Source organism: Pelophylax lessonae (genome assembly GCF_965119305.1).
Source record: "Pelophylax lessonae genome assembly, chromosome: 9".
Classification (NCBI taxonomy): Eukaryota; Metazoa; Chordata; class Amphibia; order Anura; family Ranidae; genus Pelophylax; species Pelophylax lessonae.
The window spans coordinates 238,745,120-238,771,792 of record NC_138776.1 but is presented as its reverse complement, the minus strand read 5'-3'; the positions used below and the strand labels follow the sequence as shown (position 1 = coordinate 238,771,792).

The 26,673-nt window shown below is 44.1% G+C and overlaps 1 protein-coding gene across 1 annotated transcript; it reads left to right on the top strand.

The window, feature by feature from the left end:
• Nucleotides 1-12,590: 12,590 nt before the first annotated feature.
• ADAT3 (adenosine deaminase tRNA specific 3) lies at nucleotides 12,591-26,673 on the top strand. The gene is made up of 2 exons (XM_082269209.1): nucleotides 12,591-12,698; nucleotides 25,409-26,673. Exon 2 carries the CDS (start codon nucleotides 25,424-25,426, stop codon nucleotides 26,594-26,596), a length of 1,173 nt encoding a protein of 390 aa, XP_082125335.1. The 5' UTR covers nucleotides 12,591-12,698; nucleotides 25,409-25,423; the 3' UTR covers nucleotides 26,597-26,673.

Genomic DNA, 26,673 nt, shown 5'->3' with positions numbered 1-26,673 from the left:
TGTCCAACGGCCCTGGTAGAGATGACAGGTAGTGTGGGACACAGAGTGGCCCGAGGGCCGGTATAACAGGTGGCACCAGCCGAGGCTTGACAGGAAACCAATCAGTGTTGGGGTAGTTACTCAAAAAATGTAACTAGTTACTTCTGTAAATTGTAATGAGATTACTTTACTAGTTACTGCATTTGAAAAGTAACTTCACTACTTATTATTCTACTTTCCTCTTTCTTAATTGACCGTGTAGAAGAAGATACATGACACTCTTTCTGCATAGAGTTTATCCACTTGCCGACCGCCGCACGACTATCTACGTCGGCGGTCAGCCCCTCACAGGCAAACTAACGTAGGGCTACGTTGCTTGCTTGTGAGGGTCTAGGGAGCGAGCGCGCGCCCCCGGAGGCGCGCTCCCGCTCCCGCGTGGTCACGGACCCCCCCCCGCGCGTGTGACCAGCGGACCCGATGTCTGCCGGCCACTCGGCGATCGGCGGGGGAGAGGGAGAATGTCAGGCAGCTTGTGTAAACAAGCTGCCTGTCATTCTCCTCGCTGCAAAGACACTGATCACATGGATCTACTATGTAGATCCGTTGATCAGTGTCCTTACAGCTGAAGCCACAGCCAATCACAGTAGAAAGCACGCCCCTAGGGACACACACAGCCCCTCCCTCCCAAATAAAGTTAACCCCTTCACTACCAGTGTATTTTTACAGTAACAGTGCATATGTATAGCACTGATTACTGTAGAAATGTCACTGGTAACCCCAAAAGTGTCAAAAATGTCAGTCAAGGGTCCGATCTGTCCGCCGCAATGTCGCAGTACCGCAAAAAAAATTGCAGATCGCCGCCATTACGCGTTAAAAAAAAAAAACAACAAAAATGAAAAAAATCTTTCCCTTTGTTAGTAAACGCGATAACTTTTGCGCAAACCAATCAAAATACGCTTTTTGCGATTTTTTTTACCAAACATAGGTAGCATAAAACAAATTGGCCGAAAATGTTAAAAAAATTTCGATTTTTACATTTTTTTTGGGGGGAATTTCATATAAAAAAAAGTGAAAAATATTGTTATTTTTGCAAAATTGAAGCTCTTTTTTTGTTTATAGCGCGTGATCAAACAATCGCACAGGTGATCAAATACCACCAAAAGAAAGCTCTGTTTGTGGGAAAAAAAGGACGTCAATTTCATTTAGGTACAGCGTCGCACGACCGCGCAATTGTCCGTTAAAATCACGCAGTGCCGAATCGCAAAATACCCCCTGGTCAGAATGGGGGTAAAATCTTCCGGGGCTTAAGTGGTTATTGTATAAACACAGGCTTTGGGAAACATGAGAACAAAACCTGAAAAAACAGAATAAAACATAAAGTGCAACAAAAATTCATAAACTTCATCCCTCTCTATTCTTCGAAATAACGATTGTATCGCACGGCTTGGGTAAAGCAGGAAAGCGCGTTCCTATAGCCTAGTAAAGTAGTGTAGTTACCAATATTAGTATTGTAACTAGTTACTTTACTTAGTTACCAAAAAAAGTAATTTAGTTACTGTAATTAGTTACTTTGTAACTAGTTACCCCCAACACTGAAACCAATGGCCTTGGATCACCAGACGGGTACCTGTAATTAGAACTTCATGATGCTGGATTAGAAAGCAGGAGCGTAGCCGGAACACAAGCCAAGGGGTCGTTATTAGCCGGGCGATGCGGGTATAGGAGCGTGAGACAAGAGTAGGGTCAGGATACAAGCCGATGTCAGTACACAATCGGGCGGAAAGGTACAAGAGCATAAGACAGGAGCAGGGTCAAAGCACAGGCCGAGGTCACAGGTAGGCAGGCGGGAATCCACAGGAGAGTCAAGGTAAAGCCAGTCAAACACAGGTAGGCAGGAAGCAGATCAGGGCACAGGTAAACAGGAACAAGCTAAAAGACCACTCAGCAATGTACTCCATTCATTGCTAAGCCTGAATAGGTCATTTGGCGCCAGTGCGTGGACATGTGCGCACACGTTCGCGCATGCGCATATGTACATTTATTTTTGTGCACACACTAATGTGCCTGCGCATGCGCACCAATGCCTGTTTGGTTCCAAGTGAACTTCTTTTACATTATCAAGCACACACTTTGAGTTACAAATACACTAAAGTTAAGTTTATTGCGCACTTATTGTAATATATTAACCCAATTCATTTTTGGGTGATGTATAAAAAATGAGGTTTTGTCGAGTAAATAGTTACCAAACATATCAAGCCTTAAAGGATTTGTAAAGACAGAGAGTGCATTCTATGCATTAAGATAAAAAGCCTTCTGTGTACAGCACCCCCTAATACTTACCTGAGCCCTATCTCTGTCCAGCGATGTCTACAAATCCCTCGGCCGTCCAGTTTTCTCCTTCCTGATTGTCTAAGACACACAAGCGGCGCCATTGGCTCACGCGGATGTCAATCAAAGCCAGTTAGCCAAGCTGGAGAGAGAGGGGGCGGGGCCGAATTGCAGCACGGTGTCTGAATGGACACATGGAGCTGCAGCTCAGCTCGGGTGCCCCCCATAGCAAGCTGCTTGCTATGGGGGCACTCGACAGGGAGTGGTCAGGAGCAGCGAAGAGGGACCAGAGAAGAGGAGGATTGGGGCTGCCAAACTTCAGTACCCAAAATTTTCCATAGGTGACACTCTAAAATCCCCCTACAGGTCATCAGTTTAGAGTTACCTGTGAATAATTGTACCTCAATGCTCCCATGGATGCCATTTTGCCCAGTCTCATTTTTATTGTTGAATCATGAACACTGACCTTAAAGCGGAGCTCCACCCAAAAGGGGCAGTTCCTTTTTAAGCACTCCCCCCCAAATATGCCACATTTGGCTTGGCATTTTTTTTGGGGGGGGGTACCTAGTTTTGAAAGATACCTGCTCCCACGTCCGCTCGAGCCGCCTCCATCTCCCCATCTCCCTCCTTGCAATCTTCTGGGACTTGTCAGAGGTCCCAGAAGATTGCCCGTCTGCTGACTTTTATTAACCACTTCTGGACCGGAAGGATTTGCCCCCTTAATGACCAGGCCATATTTTGCGATTCGGCACTGTGTTCCTTTAACGGACAATTGCGTGGTCGTGCGACGCTGTACCCAAATAAAATTGATGTCCCTTTTTGTCCCACAAACAGAGCTTTCTTTTGGTGGTATTTGATCACCTGTGTGATTTTTATTTTTTTGCGCTATAAACAAAAAAAGAGCGACAATTTTGAAAAAATAACAATATTTCACATTTTTTTATATGAAATTCTCTAAAAAATAAATTTAAAAATCAAATTTTTTTAACATTTTAGGCCAATTTGTTTTCTGCTACACATTTTTGGTAAATAAAAATCGCAATAAGCGTATTTTGATTGGTTTGCGCAAAAGTTATTGCGTTTACAAACTAAGGGAAAGATTTTTGTCATTTTTGTTGTTTTTTTTTTTTTAACGAGTAATGGCGGCGATCTGCGATTTTTTTTGCAGGACTGCGACATTGGGGCAGACAGATCGGACCCTTGACTGACAGTTTTGACACTTTTGGGGGTACCAGTGACATTACTGCAGTAATCAGTGCTATACATATGCACTGTTACTGTAAAAATTATACTGGCAGGGAAGGGGTTAATTTATTGGAGAGGGAGGGGCTAATGTATGCCTGGTGCTTACTAATGTGTGTGGGGGGAGGTGACTGAGTGACACAGGGACAGATCGTAGGTTCAGCTATGCTGAATCCTGCAATCTGTCCCTGCCTGTCACTTACTTGTGTAAACAAAGCGGGCGGATTTTCTCAGTCTTTCCCCAACGATCGGGGAAAAGCGGCGGTGATCCCCGCCTCTCTCGCTGGATTCCTCCCCCTCGCGCCGCCGGAGGCTCACTCCCGTTGTATTTGGACACAGCGGGAGTCAGGCCAGGGGAGGAGAGGCGGGGATCACCGCTGCTCTTCCCCGATCGTTGGGGAAAGAGTGAGAAAATCTCCTCTGTGACAGACAGGGACAGATTGTAGGATTCAGCATAGCCCTGTGTCACTCAGTCACTTCCCCCCACACACGTCAGTAAGCATGAGGCACACATTTAACTCCTTGATCACCAACAGTGTTAACCTCTTCCCTGCCAGTGTCATTATTACAGTAACAGCGCATATGTATAGCACTGATTATTGCAGTAATGTCACTGGTACCCCCAAACGTGTCAAAAATGTCAGTTAAGGGTCCGATCTGTCCGCCACAATGTCGCAGTCCCGCAAAAAAATCGCAGATCGCCGCCATTACTAGTAAAAAAAAAACTTAAACAATAAAAATGACAAAAATCTTTCCCTTTGTTAGTAAACGCAATAACTTTTGCGCAAACCAATCAAAATACCCTTATTGTGATTTTTTTTTTACTAAAAATATGTAGCAGAAAACAAATTGGCCTAAAATGTTAAAAAATTTTGATTTGTAAATTTTTTGGGGAATGTTATAAATCAGAATGTGAAAAATATAGTTTTTTTTTTTTTTTTTAATAGTCGCTCTTTTTTTCAAAAAGTAAAAATCGCAGAGGTGATCAAATACCACCAAAAGAAAGCTCTGTTTGTGGGGAGAAAAAAAGGACGTATATTTAATTTGGGCACAGCGACGCACGACCGCACAATTGTCCATTTAAGTAACGCAGTGCCGAATCGCAAAATAGGGCCTGGTTAAGAAGGGGGGTAAAATCTTCCGGTCTGAAAGTGGTTAAAAATATTGAGAATTTTTTTTTTTGTAGCTAAATACATTTTGGCCTAAATATATGACAAAAATTGAATTTCCTGACAGACTCCATGGCAGCATACGTATCGGGTTTGGCCCCGCCTCCAAACCTACCCATAGGACCTCACTCCCATAAATCTTTGCTCCTGTTCAGCACACGTGTTCTTTTTTTGTCCTCCAAAGGATTACCTGATATCCTACCTGAAGATGGATTCCGGGTGATGGATGGCTCTACCTGTCGGGTATGGAGCTCTCCAATAAGCCCCAGCTGCTGCGGGGTATGGAGGAGGGGCGAAGATGTAGCAGCCTTGGCCAAAAAGCCCAGCTGCTGCGGGTGGCCGGTACCCTTGAAAGAGATAAGTCCGGTGTGCATCCATCCCTGGTGGTCTGCGGTTCGTGAGTACACTCCATGGCAGCTATGTTATATGCTTATATTTGCCTTTGTTTATATGTTTTTTCTCTTACCTGGTCTTTCCTGCCTTCCCTGGTGGCTAGTGGTCCGGGGCCGGTCAGCGGTTCACTTCCTGACCGGCCGCCGGTGCGGTGCGCTACTGCGCATGTGCGGCGCCTCCAGAACGAGGCTTGGTTCTCGCGCGTGCGCAGTAAGAGCGCGGCGCATGCGCAGTGAGTTGGCGTCGGCGGCGAGCGCTGATGACGTCACCAGGCGCCATATTTAAACCCCAGAACTGTCAGCAGTGTTGTGTTTATACACACTGCTGATACTGGGTGTTCCATACTCCGCATCTGATCGGTTTTTGGACGGCTGCTGTTCGTTGCCGCTCTGCCTGCTAACCTCTGGTTCTTGGTGAGTACTGGCCCCAGTTTGGGAGCCTCCCCCCCCCTCCTCTTTTGCTGGTTTTCTGACATTGCTGTCCGGCTCATTCTTGTAGGTCAGCATCAGAATGGAAGCTACTTTGCCCTCCGGTGGTCAGCCCGCCCCTAACAGGTATTTGGGGCTTCTTAGTGGGGCTGTGGGTTATAGGGGGTGGGGGTAGGAACTCAAGTGTTCCTAGCTTCCTGTCTGTTTTTTTCTGTTTTTTCTCTTGTTCACAGCCCTCCTCGTTCAGAGACTAGGCACTCTTCTCAAAGAAGTGAAAGACGCTCAAGCTCTCGCCACCGGCACTCTACAGGAAAGTCCCGTTCGGGCTCACATCATCAAAAATCATCTACTTCAGCCAGCCACGCACGGAGACCTGACAAAGCAGGTTGCAGAGGCTGTGGCGCTAGTGTCCCGGAGAGGAAGCTTTTCTGTGATAGATGTTTCTCCCAGGCTGCGGGAGAAAGGGATACTTCCGATCAGCGCATTGAGGCTTTGGTCAAGAGAGTGGTTAAGGACTCTTTGGCAGAGTTGGGTGTCAGTCGTTCTCAAGACACTGCAACGGCTTCCCCAAGCCCCTCCCCTGTAGCACTACAGGTACAGGAAGATTTCGAGTCAGCCCACACAAGCCATCAGTCGATGCTCTTGTCAGGTAGCGACTCTGAAGATGAGGATCCCTGCTTGGGTTTTGAATATACCTTGGTGCCTTCCCTGGTTAAAGCGGTCAGAGAGACCTTAAATTGGGAGGAGTCAGCTGTTCCCCCTCCCAAGCAGAAGAAGTACTTTAAACAGCTCAATAAGGAGCGTGTTAATTTTCCCTTCCTGGGAGAGTTGGGTGAAATCATCTTGGAGGAGTGGAAAAAGGTGGAACGTAAGAATTCCTTAGTATCCAAGATGGCTAAACTTTACCCCTTCAAAGAGGATGATGTGAAACATCTTGAGTCCCCTCCCCTAGTTGACGCAGCAGTCATGAGACTGGTCAAGCACGTGACCCTTCCCTTAGAGGATACGGTCTCATTTAAAGACCCGTTGGACCGAAGGATGGACTCTGATTTGAAGAGAATCTACCTTACAGCAGGTATGGCCTGTAAGCCAGTCCTGGCTTTGGCTGCTCTATCCAAGGCCATGGAGTCTTGGGCTGATGTGGTAGACGAATCGGTCAGATCTGTTTCGGAGGAGGTGGCCAGAAGCGCTCCAATCCAGGAGCTTAGGCTGGGCGCGTCGTTCCTTGGGGAGGCTTCCATAGACTTGATCCGTCTATTGGCAAGAGTTATGCTGTCCTCGGTCACAGCTAAGAGAGCTCTTTGGCTCCGCCCTTGGGTGGCGGATCCGGCATCAAAGCAAGTTTGGTGCCGTATTCCCTTTGAGGGGTCCTCCCTTTTCGGGAATAAACTGGACGAGGCCATAACCCGGGCTACAGGCGGTAGGTCTGGGTTTCTTCCCCAGGATCGGCGCCAGTTCAACGTCAAGAAAGGACAGCCTACCAGAAAATTTGTGCCTGACCGGGCCAGGGAAGCTCGTTCTTATAGACCTGGTCGGGAGTTCAACCGGAACTGGAGATCCAGACAGTCTTCCAGGAAGACGACAAAGAATGTCTCCTCTGGGGACCGCGAGCCCACTAAGTCCTTTTGAAGGTGGGCCCGCTCAGACATGTCGGGTGGGTGCACGTCTACGCTCCTTCCGACATGTCTGGGCGGCTTCGATTCAGGACCCCTGGGCCGTCAGGACGGTGTCTTCAGGCCACAAGTGGGTCTTCAAGGAGAGGCCAGGCTCAAGGTTCCTGCCTACTGCCATACCATGTCTAGAAGAAAGGCGTCAGATTTTGTTTTCTTACGTCGAAGCTCTCATTGCTCAAGGGGCTGTCATCTCCGTTCCAGAGTCAGAGCGAGGCCAAGGAATATATTCTCCGCTCTTTCTGGTCCAAAAGAAGAACGGATCATGGAGACCAGTAATAGATTTGACCTTCTTGAACAAATTCATAAAAAAAAGAAAGGTTCAAAATGGAGACCCTGTTGTCCATACAGCAGTCAGTCCAGCCGGCAGATTGGATGGTGTCCATCGACTTGAAAGACGCCTACTTTCATGTCCCTGTGGACGAAGATTTTCAAAGGTTTCTCCGGTTCGAAGTGGGAGGATTACATCTTCAGTTTATCTGTCTCCCATTCGGGCTCTCAACATCTCCACGGACCTTTTCAAAAATCTTATTGGCCGTGGTAGCCCTACTGAGATTGAAAGGTATCCGTCTTCACCACTATTTGGACGATCTACTCCTGTTGTCCCAAGACAGAGACCAACTATTAGTTCATCTGGAGCAGGTCGTGTCCACTCTCCAGAAGTTTGGTTGGTTACTCAACAAGGAGAAGAGTCACCTGATTCCAACTCAGTCCCTGATCTACTTGGGCGCTCTGTTCGACACAGAGAAGGCGACTATCTCTCTTCCAGAGGAAAAGATAGGGACTCTCCGAGACAGGATTCGCTTTGCCCTCTCATCCTCTCATCTTCAGGCACGTCAATGTCTGAAGGTGATCGGGACTATGGTCGCAGTAGTCCCCATGGTGAAGTGGGCCCTGTGGAGGATGAGACCCTTTCAGAAGGGATTCCTTCAGCAATGGGATACGTGGCATCTGGATCAACGCATCTTCCTAACCCCTTCAATGAGAGCGAGTCTTCCTTGGTGGCTATGCAGAGACCACCTGCTGAACTGCCACTCTCTGAAACCAGCTCCGTGGGTAGTGGTTACCTCGGACGCCAGCAACATAGGCTGGGGTGCCCACTGTCTGTCGGAGGTGGCACAGGGCAGGTGGGAGTTTTCCACTCGAGGAATAGTATCCAACATACTAGAACTCCGAGCAGCATTCCAAGCTCTTCGAGCATTTGCTCACCTGACAAAAGACCAACCTGTCATGCTGCGCCTGGACAACACCTCAGCAGTGGCATACATCAGGAAACAAGGGGGTACACGCAGCTGGTCCCTATTGAGGGAAGTGGAGCCGATTATGTCCTGGGCACAGAAAAATCTCTCGAATCTTTCAGCGGTTTATGTTCCAGGAGTCCAGAATGTCAAAGCAGACTTCTTGTCCAGAGTGGATCTGGACAACAACGAGTGGTCCCTTCACAAGGAAACGTTCGACTGGATCCTAACATTGGGGTTTTCTCCAGAGGTAGATCTCTTCGCCTCCCCCTGCAATCACAAACTGCCGAAGTACTACTCAAGATTCAGAGATCCACAAGCATCAGGGATAGATGCACTCTCGGATCAGTGGAGATTCCACAGGGCATACGCCTTCCCACCAATTCCGATTGTGTTGCAGTTCCTTCGGAGACTCAGGTCGGAGCCAGTGGAGGTAGTGGCGGTGATTCCCTTCTGGCCGAACAGGCCATGGTTTCCCCTTCTGACGCTACTCAGTGTCCAAGATCCAATCCCGCTACCCTTCAGACCGGACCTGTTGTCCCAGGGGTCTGTACTCCATCCATGCCCAGACCGTTTACATCTCAAGGTCTGGATGTTGAGAGGAGGAGGTTACAGGCTTTAGGCTGTCCAGAAACGGCAATCTCGACACTACTTAGTGCTAGAAGAAGCTCAACGAACAGGGTGTATCAGAGAATCTGGGAAAAATTTTCTGCACAACTGAATACAAGGCCTGATCCTCAATCTTCAATTAAGATCCAGGATGTATTGAGCTTTCTCCAATCAGGACTGGATTTGCCTCTATCAGTGAGTTCGCTCAGAGTCCAGGTCTCGGCTATTTCTGCTTTTACAGGGATCTCCTGGGCCACTCATGCCCTAATTCGTCAGTTCTTCCAAGGGGCAGTGAGAATCAGACCTCAGAGAAAACCCAGGTTTCCCAAGTGGGATCTGCCACTAGTTCTGGATTTCCTGGCGAGTCAAATTCAAGACATGTTTGATTCTTTGACCATAAGAGAGCTTACACTGATAACAGTGTTTCTGGTGGCTATAACCTCAGCAAAAAGAGTGTCGGAAATTGGGTCCTTTGGGACACAAGAGCCTTTCTTAACCTTTTTTCCTGACAGAGTGGTGCTCATCCCCATGCTGGATGCGAGACCAAAAAGGACCTCTGTCTTCCATGAAAACATAGAAACAGTATTACCAACCTTTAGACAGGAAGAGGAAGAATCTTCGGTTCATCCGCTGGATGTTGGAGAGTGTATTAAGAGATATTTAAATGCCACTTCCTCTTTCAGAAAATCAGAACATCTTTTCGTTACCTTTTATGGAAAAAACAAAGGTTCAAGAGCCTCGACGAGATCCATTTCCTCTTGGATCATCCAGACCATCCAGTGGGCTTATAGGGCTAAGGGCTTGACCCCTCCAGCAGTAGTTACAGCTCATTCGACGCGGAGCATCTCTACCTCCTGGGCAGTATCCAGACATGTGGCTCCTGAAGTCATTTGCAGAGCAGCATCGTGGTCCTCTATTAACACTTTCTTATCCCATTACTGTGTTGAGCCAGCGGCTCTTTCTTCTGTGAATTTTGGTTTGCAAGTCCTGTCTGTTTGACAAAATGCATTAAAACTTTTCTGTTCAGCACCTGCCCACCCTGTGTGTACGGCGAGTTATTTCCCGATACGTATGCTGCCATGGAGTCTGTCAGGAAAACGGAAAATTTATATCAAATACTTACCGTAATTTTCCTTTCCTGATGGACTCCATGGCAGCAGGAGTTCCCTCCCGGATTTCTGTGGAGGATAGTTACAGAACACGTGTGCTGAACAGGAGCAAAGATTTATGGGAGTGAGGTCCTATGGGTAGGTTTGGAGGCGGGGCCAAACCCGATACGTATGCTGCCATGGAGTCCATCAGGAAAGGAAAATTACGGTAAGTATTTGATATAAATTTTCCGTTATATTGGATATTTTTTAACTGTCAAAGTAGAAAATGTCAATTTTTTCGCAAAATTTTCGCTCTTTTTTTAATAATATCGCAAAAAAATGAAAAGCGCAGAGGTGATCAAATACCACCAAAAGGAAGCTCTGTTTGTGGGAAAAAAGGATGTAAATTTAGTTTGGGTACGGCGTTGCATGACCGAGCAATTGTCAGTTAAAGTCGCGTAGTGCCAAGTTGAAAAAAGTGGCCTGGTCATGAAGGGGGTAAAACCTTCCGGGGCTGAAGTGGTTAACCACATGCCGACCGCCGCATGACTATTTATGTCGGCAGTCAGCCCCTCACAGGCAGAGCGACGTAGGGCTACATCGCTAGCCTGTGAGGGTCTAGGGAGGGAGCGCGCGCCCCCGGAGGCGCGCTCCCGAGTGGTCACAGACCCCCCCGTGCGTGTGAGCGGCGGACCCGATCGTTCGCCGGTCACTCGCGATCATCGGTGCAGAGGGAGAAAGGCAGGCGGCTAATGTAAACAAGCCGCCTGTCATTCTCCCCTGTGTAAGAATAGTGATCATACGGTCCTGCTATGTAGGACCGTTGATCACTGTTCCTACACCTCAAGCCACAGCCAATCACAGTTAGAAGCGCGCCCCTAGGGACACACATAACCCCTCCCTCTCAAAAAAAAGTTAACCCCTTCACTGCCAGTGTAATTTTACAGTAACAGTGCATATGTATAGCACTGATTACTGTAGAAATGTCACTGGTAACCCCAAAAGTGTCAAAAATGTCAGTAAAGGGTCCGATCTGTCCGCCGCAATGTCGCAGTCCCGCAAAAAAAAAAAATCGCAGATCGCCGCCATTACGCGTTAAAAAAAAAAAAACACCAAAAATGACAAAAATCTTTCCTTTGTTAGTAAACGCAATAACTTTTGCGCAAACCAATCAAAATACGCTTTTTGCGATTTTTTTTACCAAACATATGTAGCATTAAACAAATTGGCCGAAAATGTTAAAAAAATTTAATTTTTACATTTTTTTGGGGGGGAATTTCATATAAAAAAATGTGAAAAATATTGTTATTTTTGCAAAATAAACGCTCATTTTTGTTTATAGCGCAAAAAGTTAAAATCGCACAGGTGATCAAATACCACCAAAAGAAAGCTCTGTTTGTGGGGGAAAAAAAGGACGTCAATTTCGTTTAGGTACAGTGTCGCACGACCACGCAATTGTCCGTTAAAGTCACGCAGTGCCGAATCGCAAAATAGGCCCTGGTCAGGAAGGGGGTAAAATCTTCCGGGGCTTAAGTGGTTAAAGAGGAGTTCGCCCCCCCCCATGAAAAAATTGTAAGTCCTCAGCTACAAATACTGTAGCTGCTGACTTTTTAATATTAGAAGTTAAATGTCCAGGGTTCCCGCCATGTCGGCACCCAAAGCCGATTTTCGTATCCACTCTTGGGTGCTGCCACCGCCGTCCAGGGTAAGGGAACCCCGCAATGAAGACGAAAGGTTCCCTACTGCGCTGCGCTTTGTAATTGGAGGAAAAAGGGGGGCGGGCTTCAGAGGGACAGTGCCGCGGTGCTGTCTCCCGGAAGTGAGGAAGGGTACCCGCCCCACCCCTCCCCCCTGAAAGATGCCAAATGTGGCACTGAGCATATAAGGCTATGTCCAAACTATGGCCCTCCAGCTGTTCAGGAACTACATTTCCCATCATGCCTAGTTATGTCTCTGAATGTCAGAGATTTACAATGCCTCATGGGAATTGTAGTTCCTCAACAGCTGGAGGGCCATAGTTTGGACACTCTCTTCCCCCTCACTCGCCCCACCTCCGCCCTCTAACTATATTGCCTTTCCAGGTGAAGTTCCTCTTTAGGAACCTGGCAAGGGGGCTGTTGAGAGGAGAGAGGTCGAGTTCGGCTTTAAAATATGAAATAACTCCACTATAATACGAACTATTAATCACAAAGGGCTTATTATGTTCTAGCAGCTGGCATTATAAACGGTACATCCCTGACAATTCTTGACTCACGCTCCCTAGGAAACATAAACGCAGTGGTCACCTTTAGAAGCCTCTTGCCCTCACTAAAGATGGCTTCCCCGACACCTTCAGCAGCAGCACGTGCTCGTGACGTCACCGCCAGGCGCTTCCTACCTTGGTTTGTACGCTGTGCTTAGCTTACTATTTGGGTTTAGGGGTGCGGAGTTCCAAGAGCAGCAGAGGGGGGGAACTGCTGCCAATCACCGTGCGTACACCGGCTGACGTCACAGAGGCTCGTCTTTTCCCCGCCTCTGCAGGAGTTTTAAAGAGCACGTGGGAGCATACAGGGTAAGGTGATGGGGAATTTGTATTCCTTATAGAGATAGGAAGGGGTTTGTCAGCCAGGGAGAGAGGACCCGAGTATGGGGCTCATGGTTGTGGGTAGGACTGTCAGCTGGGGGGCAGCCATTGGGTCTGGTGGCCCGAGCTGGCTCAGACTGGTTATTTTATAATAATATGAAACTAACTGTGCAAACACAGGATCACTCCCTGTGATATATAATATACATAAATAATATGTTTATTTCCTATGATCATTAGCGCCATCTAGGGGCTATAATGTGGTATGGAGCTGATTAAGGTATTTCTAGAAAATACTGCAGTGTGGCCACTAAATGGAGAGATCCAAGCAACCAATGAGCATACATAGAGATTCATTACATAGAGATCCATTACATAGAGATCCATTACATAGAGATCCATTACATAGAGATTCATTACATAGAGATCCATTACATAGAGATCCATTACATAGAGATCCATTACATAGAGATCCAATACATAGAGATCCATTACATAGAGATCCATTACATAGAGATCCATTACATAGAGATTCATTACATAGAGATCCATTACATAGAGATCCATTACATAGAGATTCATTACATAGAGATCCATTACATAGAGATTCATTACATAGAGATCCATTACATAGAGATTCATTACATAGAGATCCATTACATAGAGATCCATTACATAGAGATTCATTACATTGAGATCCATTACATAGAGATTCATTACATAGAGATTCATTACATAGAGATCCATTACATAGAGATCCATTACATAGAGATTCATTACATAGAGATCCATTACATAGAGATCCATTACATAGAGATTCATTACATAGAGATCCATTACATAGAGATCCATTACATAGAGATTCATTACATAGAGATCCATTACATAGAGATCCATTACATAGAGATTCATTACATTGAGATCCATTACATAGAGATTCATTACATAGAGATCCATTACATAGAGATCCATTACATAGAGATCCATTACATAGAGATCCATTACATAGAGATTCATTACATTGAGATCCATTACATAGAGATTCATTACATAGAGATCCATTACATAGAGATCCATTACATAGAGATCCATTACATTGAGATCCATTACATTGAGATCCATTACATAGAGATTCATTACATAGAGATCCATTACATAGAGATCCATTACATAGAGATTCATTACATAGAGATCCAATACATAGAGATCCATTACATAGAGATCCATTACATAGAGATCCATTACATAGAGATTCATTACATAGAGATCCATTACATAGAGATCCATTACATAGAGATTCATTACATAGAGATTCATTACATAGAGATCCATTACATAGAGATCCATTACATAGAGATTCATTACATAGAGATCCATTACATAGAGATCCATTACATAGAGATTCATTACATTGAGATCCATTACATAGAGATTCATTACATAGAGATTCATTACATAGAGATCCATTACATAGAGATCCATTACATAGAGATTCATTACATAGAGATCCATTACATAGAGATCCATTACATAGAGATTCATTACATAGAGATCCATTACATAGAGATCCATTACATAGAGATTCATTACATAGAGATCCATTACATAGAGATCCATTACATAGAGATTCATTACATTGAGATCCATTACATAGAGATTCATTACATAGAGATCCATTACATAGAGATCCATTACATAGAGACCCATTACATTGAGATCCATTACATTGAGATCCATTACATAGAGATTCATTACATAGAGATCCATTACATAGAGATCCATTGCATAGAGATCCATTGCATAGAGATTCATTACATAGAGATCCATTACATAGAGATTCATTACATAGAGATTCATTACATAGAGATCCATTACATAGAGATCCATTACATAGAGATCCATTACATAGAGATTCATTACATAGAGATCCATTACATAGAGATCCATTACATAGAGATTCATTACATAGAGATTCATTACATAGAGATCCATTACATAGAGATTCATTACATTGAGATCCATTACATAGAGATTCATTACATTGAGATCCATTACATAGAGATTCATTACATAGAGATTCATTACATAGAGATTCATTACATAGAGATCCATTACATAGAGATTCATTACATAGAGATTCATTACATAGAGATCCATTACATAGAGATTCATTACCTTGAGATCCATTACATAGAGATTCATTACATAGAGATCCATTACATAGAGATTCATTACATAGAGATCCATTACATAGAGATCCATTACATAGAGATCCATTACATAGAGATTCATTACATAGAGATCCATTACATAGAGATCCATTACATAGAGATTCATTACATAGAGATTCATTACATAGAGATCCATTACATAGAGATTCATTACATAGAGATCAATTACATAGAGATCCATTACATAGAGATCCATTACATAGAGATTCATTACATAGAGATCCATTACATAGAGATTCATTACATTGAGATCCATTACATAGAGATTCATTACATAGAGATCCATTACATAGAGATTCATTACATAGAGATCCATTACATAGAGATCCATTACATAGAGATTCATTACATAGAGATTCATTACATAGAGATCCATTACATAGAGATTCATTACATAGAGATCCATTACATAGAGATTCATTACCTTGAGATCCATTACATAGAGATTCATTACATAGAGATCCATTACATAGAGATTCATTACATAGAGATCCATTACATAGAGATCCATTACATAGAGATCCATTACATAGAGATTCATTACATAGAGATCCAATACATAGAGATTCATTACATAGAGATCCATTACATAGAGATCCATTACATAGAGATCCATTACATAGAGATTCATTACATAGAGATCCATTACATAGAGATCCATTACATAGAGATTCATTACATAGAGATCCATTACATAGAGATTCATTACATAGAGATCCATTACATAGAGATTCATTACATAGAGATCCATTACATAGAGATCCATTACATAGAGATTCATTACATTGAGATCCATTACATAGAGATTCATTACATAGAGATTCATTACATAGAGATCCATTACATAGAGATCCATTACATAGAGATTCATTACATAGAGATCCATTACATAGAGATTCATTACATAGAGATCCATTACATAGAGATTCATTACATAGAGATCCATTACATAGAGATTCATTACATAGAGATTCATTACATAGAGATTCATTACATAGAGGTCCATTACATAGAGATCCATTACATAGAGATTCATTACATTGAGATCCATTACATTGAGATCCATTACATAGAGATTCATTACATAGAGATCCATTACATAGAGATCCATTACATAGAGATTCATTACATTGAGATCCATTACATAGAGATTCATTACATAGAGATCCATTACATAGAGATCCATTACATAGAGATCCATTACATTGAGATCCATTACATAGAGATCCATTACATAGAGATCCATTACATAGAGATCCATTACATAGAGATTCATTACATAGAGATCCAATACATAGAGATTCATTACATAGAGATCCATTACATAGAGATCCATTACATAGAGATTCATTACATAGAGATTCATTACATAGAGATCCATTACATAGAGATCCATTACATAGAGATCCATTACATAGAGATCCATTACATAGAGATCCATTACATAGAGATTCATTACATAGAGATCCAATACATAGAGATTCATTACATAGAGATCCATTACATAGAGATCCATTACATAGAGATCCATTACATAGAGATTCATTACATAGAGATCCATTACATAGAGATCCATTACATAGAGATTCATTACATAGAGATTCATTACATAGAGATCCATTACATAGAGATTCATTACATTGAGATCCATTACATAGAGATCCATTACATAGAGATCCATTACATAGAGATCCATTACATAGAGATCCATTACATAGAGATTCATTACATAGAGATCCAATACATAGAGATTCATTACATAGAGATCCATTACATAGAGATCCATTACATAGAGATCCATTACATAGAGATTCATTACATAGAGATCCATTACATAGAGATCCATTACATAGAGATTCATTACATAGAGATTCATTACATAGAGATCCATTACATAGAGATTCATTACATTGAGATCCATTACATAGAGATCCATTACATAGAGATCCATTACATAGAGATCCATTACATAGAGATTCATTACATAGAGATTCATTACATAGAGATCCAATACATAGAGATTCATTACATAGAGATCCATTACATAGAGATCCATTACATAGAGATTCATTGCCAGATGGCAGGAGCCTCAGGCAATGTGGAAGCTGGAGAATGATGATGTCACACGCTGGGGGGGCGTGGCTTTGTTTTTTGAGGCCACCCTGCCTCTTTGAAAAGAACAGAGGTGACCAGCGCTATGGAGTTGTATAAATAGCGTGTATGAAATAATAAGGTGTAAGCTGCCAACAACCGAACCCCTAGGGGCTAGAAATGAAATAAGGCGCAAAGAGGTTGAAACGGCGCTACCTGTGAGTGGTGTACCAAATCAAATGGTGAAACCCAAAATTATTGGGGTATATCAATAAATCAGAATAAAGTGCACAAGTGTTGTTGTTATCCAAATGGTCTAGGAGAAATGACCAATTAATATCCTAAGTCCAACAAGGTGCAGTAATAAAGTGCCAAGCGCTGTGTAATAAATAGACAGAAATGGAGAAGCAGTGATAATTTATTAGAAAAACACTATACAGTGTAGTTACCAGTACGAAAGTGATGAAAATAAAAAAAATAATTTAGATCAATAAATATAAGAATTCCTCCTGAGAAATTATTATGTGCAGATAATCAAAAGAATTAGAAATTCCAATAGGTGAAAGAAGAGGTTGCATCCACCAGTGTGACCACTAGGTGTCGCACCTTATATACAACCTGTTTGTGGCAATTGAGGTGAAGCAGGAAAAAAAAACCCAGGGGTTCCTCCAGTGAGACGAGCGTGAACGGGCTCTCTAGTTCCTCAAAGGACAAAAGAGGAAACCCCATGATGCCGTATACAAATGCAATGCAGAATGACGTAGTAACTCACGTAGTAGGCGCAATCAGTATGTCTAGCCGGGAAGCTTCCGCGTTCCACGGCCCGAGCTCCAAACACCGGAAGTGACGTATGACGTAATAGACTCCACCCTACGCGTTTCGTCAGAGGACGTCTGCTGGACGAATTTTTTAATTTAAAAACGTGCATTTTTTTCCCCAAAAAACTGCGTTCGAAAGACCGCTTCGCAAATACAGTGTGTCATAAAAGATTGCAACGATCGCCATTTTATTCTCTAGGGTCTCTGCTAAAAAAAGTATATATGTGTGTGTGTGTGTGTGTATGTATATGTATATATATATATATATATATATATATATATATATATATATATAATGTTTGGGGGGTTCTAAGTAATTTTATAGCAAAAAATAAGAGTCAGAAAAAGGCATAGTCTTTGAGAGGTTAGGCTACATTCACACCTGAGCGTAGCGTTTTCGCGTGTTTTTTACTGCAATTTTTTACCGCGATTTTTGTGCAGGCGTTTTTAGATTGAATAGAGACCAATGGAAAACGCCTGTAATCTGCCCAAAAAGAAGCTCATGTACTTTTTTGAGCGTTGGGCGTTTGCTCACAGCGTCAAAACGCTCAGATGTGAACAGGGGCCATTGAAATGAATAGGATTTGTCTTGTTGGGCATTTTGAGAGCTGATCCTAGAGCAGAAAAACTCCCCAAAAACGCCCCAAAACGCCTACATGTGAACGGAGCCTTAAACTGCCCTCCTTTACAGACGTAAGTTCATTCCTTTGATCTAAAAGAACAACATGATACATTGTAAAACATTGTGTTTATAGTTATCTCACAGCCTGACACCGCATTCACACTGAAGCGGCACGACTTCGGGGGCGACCTGTGAAGTCGCGTGCAGCGCGACTTGCACGGACTTCATAAAATGAATGTCTATGCAAGTCGCTCCCAGGTTGCCCCAAAGTAGTACAGGAACCTTTTTTTCTAAGTCGGAGCGACTTGTGTCGCTCCTATTAGAACCTTTCCTGTACCACACAATGGGACCGCGACCGTCCGCGACTTGTCAGGCTGACAAGTCGCCTGACAAGTCGTGCTAGTGTGAATGGAGTCTAATTGTAAAGTGTCGTTTTAAAAAAAAAACAACAAACATGTTATACTTACCTGCTCTGTTGCAGTGGATTTGCTCAGAGCAGCCCAGATCCTCCCCTTCTCGGCTCCTGGCTCCTCTCTCCTATCGAGTGCCCCCACAGCAAGCAGCTTTCTATGGGGGCACCCGAGCCAAGCTGCAGCTTTGTGTGTCCATTTAGACACGGAGTTGCTGTTCGGCCCCGCCCCTCTACCTCCCGATTGGCTGACTGACTTTGATTGACAGCCGTGGGAGCCAATGGCACTGCTGCTGTGTCTTAGTGCAATCAGGAGGTAGAGTTCTGGACGGCTGAGGGACTCCAGGATATCCCTAGACAGAGATCGGGTTCAGGTGAATATTAGGGGGTGCTGGAGAGGCTGCTACACTTCTGAGTCTCCTTTTTTTTTGACAGCTGAGTGAGCAGAGAACAGCTCTGCACTCTATGAATCAAGGAAATGCTCCAAATGAGATTTTTTAACGATTAATTTTGCAGCTCTACCCATAACCAAACAGGGTTTTATAGCCCCACCTTCAGGAGTAGGACACTAAGCAGAAAAAAAACTCGACACCTCCTATGGGCAGTCCTCTCTGGGTATAAAACCCCCTCTCTTCAATAGGCCTCCAGTCATTCTGCCTAGTGACAGGAGTATGGACACATGAGTTCTCCTGGGGTGGTTGACGAGGGCCTCTCTCCTCTGGTGGCTGAGGTCACCGGCCGTACGGAATGGAAAGTCCTTCCTTCCCCTTCGATGGACTGTGGTCACGTCAGATGCCAGCCTGTCAAGCTGGGGCAGAATCTTGGGATTGGACTCAGCTCAAGGTCACTGGACTTCGGTGGAGGCTCGACTGTCCATCAATGTTTTAGAGCTTCGGGTGATCCGGTTGTCACTAACTCATTGGACGGATCGCCTTCGTGGTCTGGCGACCCGTATCCGGTCGGACAACGCCACCGCGGTGGAATATGTCATTAATCAGGGGGGCACAAGAAGTGCAGCAGCGGCGCTGGAGGCATCTCACATCTTAACATGGGCAGAAATATTCGTTCCAGTTCTGTCCGCCGTACATATTCTGAAGGTAGAAAACTGGCAAGCAGATTATCTCAGCCATCAGATGCTGGATCAGGACGAGTGATCCCTGCACCGGGAGGTGTTTCATCAGCTCTGCCTTTGCTGGGGGACACTAGACGTGGATCTCCTGGTGTCCCGTCTCAACCAAAAGATTCCAAGATTCGTGGCAAGATTGCTGGATCCCCTGGCAGACGCGACAGATGCGCTAGTCGCGCAGTAGGATCAGTACAATCTCATCTATGCCTTCTCACCCCTCCGATTGATTCCTCGTCTGCTACGGGGGATAGAGGCTGAAAGGATCCTGGTGGATCCGGACTGGCCTCGCTGTCCGTGGTATGCCAATGTGGTGCAGTTAGTGGCAGACGCTCCCTGGCAGCTACCTCTTCGAGAGGACCGTCTATCTCAAGGGACAGTGTTCCACCCTGCTTTTCCGTCACTGGCTTTGACGGCATGGCTATTGAATGATAGGTGCTAAAAGACAGGGGATTGTCTGGCTCGGTGATCCCAACTATGCTCGTAAGTCTACCTCTAGGGAAATTTACCATTGTACCTGGAGAGCTTGTATCAGTTGGTGCGAGACTTTGGGGTTCCATTCTCACTCTTTCTCGGTGGCTTGGATGTTGGCCTTCCTCCAACAAGGTGTGGATCCGAAGCTTGCGTTGAGCATCAAGGGTCAATTCTCTGCTCTGGCCGTTTTCTGTTAGCAACCGTTGGCCACGCATCCTTTGGTTCGCACTTTTATTCAGGAGGTTCGCCATGTGCTGCCCTCTCTGCGATTTCCCGTTGCCACTGTGGGACTGTCTGTTCTTCAGCAGCCTCCCTTTGAAAGCATCCAGGATATTCCCTTGCTTCCCCTTTTTTCAGAAAGTTGCTTTCCTGGTAGCTGTCACTTCGATTTGGAGGGTATCGGAGTTGGTGGCCTTGTCCTGTAAGCTGCCTTAACTGATTCTACACAAGGACAAGGTGGTGCTTCAGCCTTATCTCTCTTTCCTGCCAAAGGTGGTGTCAGATTTCCACTTAAATGAAGACATTGGTCTTCCTTCTCTGTGTCCTCAGCAGTCGCACCCTAAGGGGGTGGCTCTGCATTGTCTGGACGTGGTTTGAGCAATTTGCTTGTACCTTTCTGTGACAGCTGCTTTTCAGAGGTCCGATTATCTATTTGGGTTCATGGATGGTCCAAAGAGAGGCTTGGCGGCCCCTTCTGCCACCGTTTTCCCGTTCGATTTGGCAGCTTATGCCATTAAGGGGGCAAGAACCTTCCTTCTTGCCCCTTACGGCACACTCCACCAGTGCAGTCAGCGCCTCCTGAGTGTTCCGACATCAGGCGTCTGTTTTTCAAGCTTGCAAGTCGGCGCCCTAGTTGTCTGTGCACACGTTTACTAAGTTCAATAAAGTTGATGTATTGGCATCTTCTGATGCTAGTTTTGGCCGCAAAGATTCACAGGTGGCTGTTTAGGATTTCTGGGCACCTTTTGGGGTGGTTTGGATTGTTGGCATGTTGCTCGGGGGTTTTTCTCCATTAATGGATTTGCCCACCCCTCATTATAGCACTGCTTGGGGACATCCCTCTTTGATTATTTAAAAAAAAAAAAGAAGCAACTGTGTCCGTCAATGAACATAGAAGATAAAAGGGATTTTTTTTAATAACGTAAAATCCCTTTCTTTGAGTTCATTGATGGACACAGCACTCACCCTCTGTAGAGTTTCTCCTTTTTTTTATCCGTTTCCTTCTGTTGTGGTGGTAGTCAACTCTCCTGATATATGGGGGCTCAAGTGTGGCCCCCTTTGGTTTTCAATATCATTGACATTCTTGTTCCTATCAGATAATTTCACATTTTATACGGATTGTAGTGGATTGTATTTTTTCATTATATAAAAGACTGATAGAGAAAACTGTATTCTTGAAATGGATTGAATTCTCCAGATACAGTTATGGAAATTATTATGATTTGGGGTGTTTATTCTTCTCATCACTTCTCCAGTGGTGGGCAGTCCTAAAGCTGCAAAGAACAGGTTCATGACACCCTGGGTTCAGGGAAAGTCAATTGAATGACACTGGGCATCGTTCAGACTGGAAGAGGAGTAGTGGAAGGCAGCACTGGACAGGGTTGTTCAATTCCTATCGCCTAACGCCTAAGACATGCAGTTCCAGGCACGGGGTAAGACGTTTTTTTTTTACACGGGTAAGCAGCAGGGTTTAGAGCCAACGGTCGTCTCTCTTGTAAAGGCAATGCGGGCGGCTGTAACGGATTCACAACCCACACTGTACTTGTGGACTTCTGTCTGTATACAGGTTCCTCCCAGTCGTGAACATAGATATCAGATTTTCCAGCCTCCCCCATACAAAGCTAGCCGACAACTTAGCTTGTACAAGTTTTGGAACCTTCTCCTTTATTGAACAGTTCACACTCAATTTATACACACATGAGCACATCCCCCCCTAATCAAATTACCCCATCAGGTCAGGGTTTGCCTGATTACATTATCATATGCAAATGAAATTGTATACAGAAATAGAATTAACCTGAACTAGTTATCTAGCCATCTGGACAGACACAATATGTGAGTTCATTAACAATTAACAATGGGACAGACAGGCTTAACAGAATCCCACATCACACCTCAATAGACAGAAAATAGAGAGAGCGTGTCTCTGACATTGAAGTTCAATACACATTATCATAAGTGTTAACACCGAACACATTTGAAGCAATCCAAACCATTAATTATCTGTCTTTCACTCCCAGTGACGGTGAGTACTGTCACAGCGGTTATCTAGCGATCTCCCCCCTCTCCCTCCCGTCACCTTCTACGTTCTGTCCCGTTCCACCGGGATACCCAATCGGCCACTGGCTGATCATAGAGGTGTGCAATGTCCGAAAATGCTTTGTCCATCTCTATGGTATAGGAATCAGGAAACAATGAGCATACGGTTTCCCTGGCGCCATGTTTAAAAATGGAAAGCATTTGATCACACCGATCTTGGTGTGATCAAATGCTTTTAAGGGTGGAGAAAGGATCTGGGGTCTTATTGATCCCAGATCTCTCCATAGTGAGTACCTGTCACATGCCTATTGCAGTCACAAGGGATGTTTACATTCCCTGTGACAGCAATAAAAGTAAAGATAAAAATGTAAAGCGAAAGTGTAAGAATAAATAAATAATAAAAAAAAATTGTAAGCGCCTCCGTCCCCCTGTGCTTGCGCACAAAGGCAAAAGCACATGTCAGTCCCACACACATGCAAACAGCGATCGTCCCATACGTGTGAGGTACCAACACAAACATCAGATCGTGGGCAGTAATTCTGGCACCAGACTTCCTATGTAAATCTAAAGTGGTAGAGATAAGAATTTCCGCGCTTGTGGACGAAAGGGGAAGGCTGCAGCCTACCTCAAAATATGGCCAGAAGGCTATATCAGAATATATGAGCAAGGTGAGGTAAAGTGGCGCTGCCTGATATGAAGTGATAAATAAAAATGAATATTATTATTTAAAGTGCTATGGTGTTAATTGATAAATAAAGACTGTAAAAACAACGCGTTTTGTCAGAGCTGACGTCATCAGGTACGCACCTGATGTCAGCTCTGACGAAACGCGTCGTGCGCGATTACGTCATTTCCGCCCCACTGCAACGCAGATCCGGTCGCTGACCCGCATAGCGTCCCAGAAGCAGCCGCCAACGAGGGACTCACGGCCCCTACTGCTTAGATACCCGTTACCATTGAGTTTTATGTGAGTACCTGAATTTTAATTTTTTGGAATAAAGCTATTTTAAAATGGTACATCACTATATCAGCACTTCTTCCTTACATATCATCATCGACTGTACGTAAGAGGAGATCCTATTATCTGGCAAAAAGGGGGACATCCCCCCCCCCCCTCCCTCAGGAGTCTTACAGACAACGCTGCAATAAGGCTTATTACCCCTGCAGGGGTACATACCTCCGGTGAGTGCGGGAGCAATTGGAGGGGAGCTCCTGTGTGTTTCACCCATCACCCACACCACCCTTAAAGCATTGGAAGCACTTTAGTAACACCTGACTAGCTGTTTTTCATTGATTATTGAATATACATCCCTTTAAACATCACGGATTTACCCAGCAACAAAAAGACTGTTGATTTGGTTTTTTGGGACTATTAGTTCACTGCATGAGCACTATTTATTGTTGTATTTATCCGCTATTAGCATAGATGTGATTTTACTGGATTTTATAATATTTATTGCACGGATCAATAATATATATTGCACGGATTACTACTTGTATAGGTAAGGCACACATCATACCAAGTGTGCTTTTAAACACATCCTTTTTTTCTTTTTTTATTTTCCACTGGCACATTAATCATTTACCTATTGTTTGCATTTAAACACTTTATAACACTTCAACTAAGGAGAGCAATTTGTGTATTAAATCTAAAGTGGTAACCTGTAAAACCTTTTAAAGTGTTGCCTATGAATAGTAAAATTTGCATCGCTTGTTGCCGTTGCATGGGCGTGCGCAATTTTAAAGCATTACATGTTTGGGATCTGTTTACTTGGCATAACGTCATCTTTTTTACTTTACCCAAAAATCGGGTTATATATTGTGCTTAAAATTGCATTGAAATTAAAAAAAGTGTTTTCCAAAAAAATTGCGTTTGAAAAACCACTCCACAAATACTGTGTGACATAAAAAAATGCAACACCCACCAATTTATTCTCTAAGGCCTCTGCTATAAAAAATATATACAATGTTTGGGGTTCTAAGAAATTTTCTAGCAAAAAATATAAAACATTTAAAGTTTAAGTCGTCACAAAGCCCCTTTTGTTTTTAAAAGCCCCAGATGTTCCTAAAAGCACCTCTGCCTAATAAAAAAAAAAAAAAATCAATATTTTCAATCCTGGGAAATTTTTTTTTTTTTTTTATCAGTACAAGTAGATTGGGACCCAATTTAGGCCCTTGGACAAGTAGTTTTGTTTTTAAATTTCCACACCCCTGACTGGAACTACAGTAAGTGCCGGTTCACACTGATCCGACTTGGACCGCGACTTCTCAGCCTGACAAGTCGCGCTCCGTCGCGCTCCCATTGTTCGGTACAGGAACCGTTCTAATAGGAGAGACACAAGTCGCTCCGACTTAGAAAAAGGGTCCTGTACTACTTCGGGGCGACCTGGAGTGACTTGCATAGACATTCATTTTATGAAGTCCGTGCAAGTCGCGCCGAAGTCGCGGTGCACGGGACTTCACAGGTCGCCCCTGAAGTCGTGCCGCTGCAGTGTGAACCGGCACTGACACTTCTGATGTTTAAAAAGCTATAAATGTATTTCAAAGTTTAATTTCACTGCCTTTTGTACAAAATAATGTCTCAAAATCTTTGTTACTTGAAGCATAGAAAACAGAACGTGAAATGTCTTGCAGTAAATGCCAGTTATTAACTGATATTCTTTTATTACAGTTTCTTGCTACTTTCATGGCCCCGTCTGCAGATGAAAATGCCCTTTCTTCTCCGTGGTCACTTACTCCAGTCCTTTCACCAGAAGAAGAACAAGAACTTAAGGACTATGAGTCAGGAAACATCAGTCCGCCACTGTGCCCGTATTTTGCTGCTCAAATTATAGACAAAAGGCAAATTTCTCGGTTATCCCAGGTTCTTTCTTTAAAATACCCTCTTTCAGATGGCATGAAACACTTAAAGAGGGTTCGAGCTCATCAGCCTCATCTTGACATTCTACTTCGACCCGTCACAGCTGAGGAGAAAATGAACTGTTTTAAAGATAACACAGTAAACAGCGTGGATTGCAGCTCAGAAATTGATGTGAAGGTTGGTGACACAACTCCAGTTCCTTCGCTTACACAAATTTTCAAAGATGACCCTATCGACTTAACTGGATTGGGAGAACCATTTGTGGTCTCAGTCCCATCGCGTGCAGCAAGGAATTGTAAGGAGCAGCAAGTGTGGGCAGGAATTTGGCCTAGCACCTACCATGCGAAGCCTAAGACCGTGAACCTGGAGCAAGGCAGTCATGGAGGAGGAGTGTCTGATGAGGAGAAGTTAAGAATTGGCAGTTACATGTGCAGGGCTGTGGAAGCTGCACAGTTGAACCAGGCTAGAGGAGGGAAGGGTGTTGGCGCTGTTGTGGTTGACCGAGAAAGTGGCAAAGTTTTGGCAGTGGGGACTGATCAAACTGGAGAAAAGGGAGAGCCACTGCTTCATGCTTGTATGGTGGCAATAGACATGGTGGCACGCCAACAAGGAGGAGGTGCATATGAATGCCTCGTTGGACTGGAAATTGAGCAACAACCCAAAAAGCACAGCGTAACCAAAAAGGATGGGGAACAAATAGGGGATGAGGGGGAGAGCCGGAAGCGCACACAAGAGAACAGCGGACAGTGTACTGGAGAGCTGCCATACCTATGTACTGGGTATGAAGTATACGTGACACATGAACCCTGTATCATGTGTTCCATGGCGCTTCTCCATTCCCGTGTGTCCTGCGTGTACTATGGATGTTGCTCCCCTGGAGGTGCACTAGGAACTTTCTACAAACTTCACTGCCACCCAGGCCTTAACCACAAGTTCCTCGTATTCCGAGGAGTGATGGAAAAGGAGTGCCAAGCCCTGATTTCTGGGGCAGAAGTGTGATCCTTATCTTCTCACCATAAGGACCTTTTCAAGGGTTTGTCCACTTAAAGCTGGTTGTTCAGTTATGAGTAGATGTA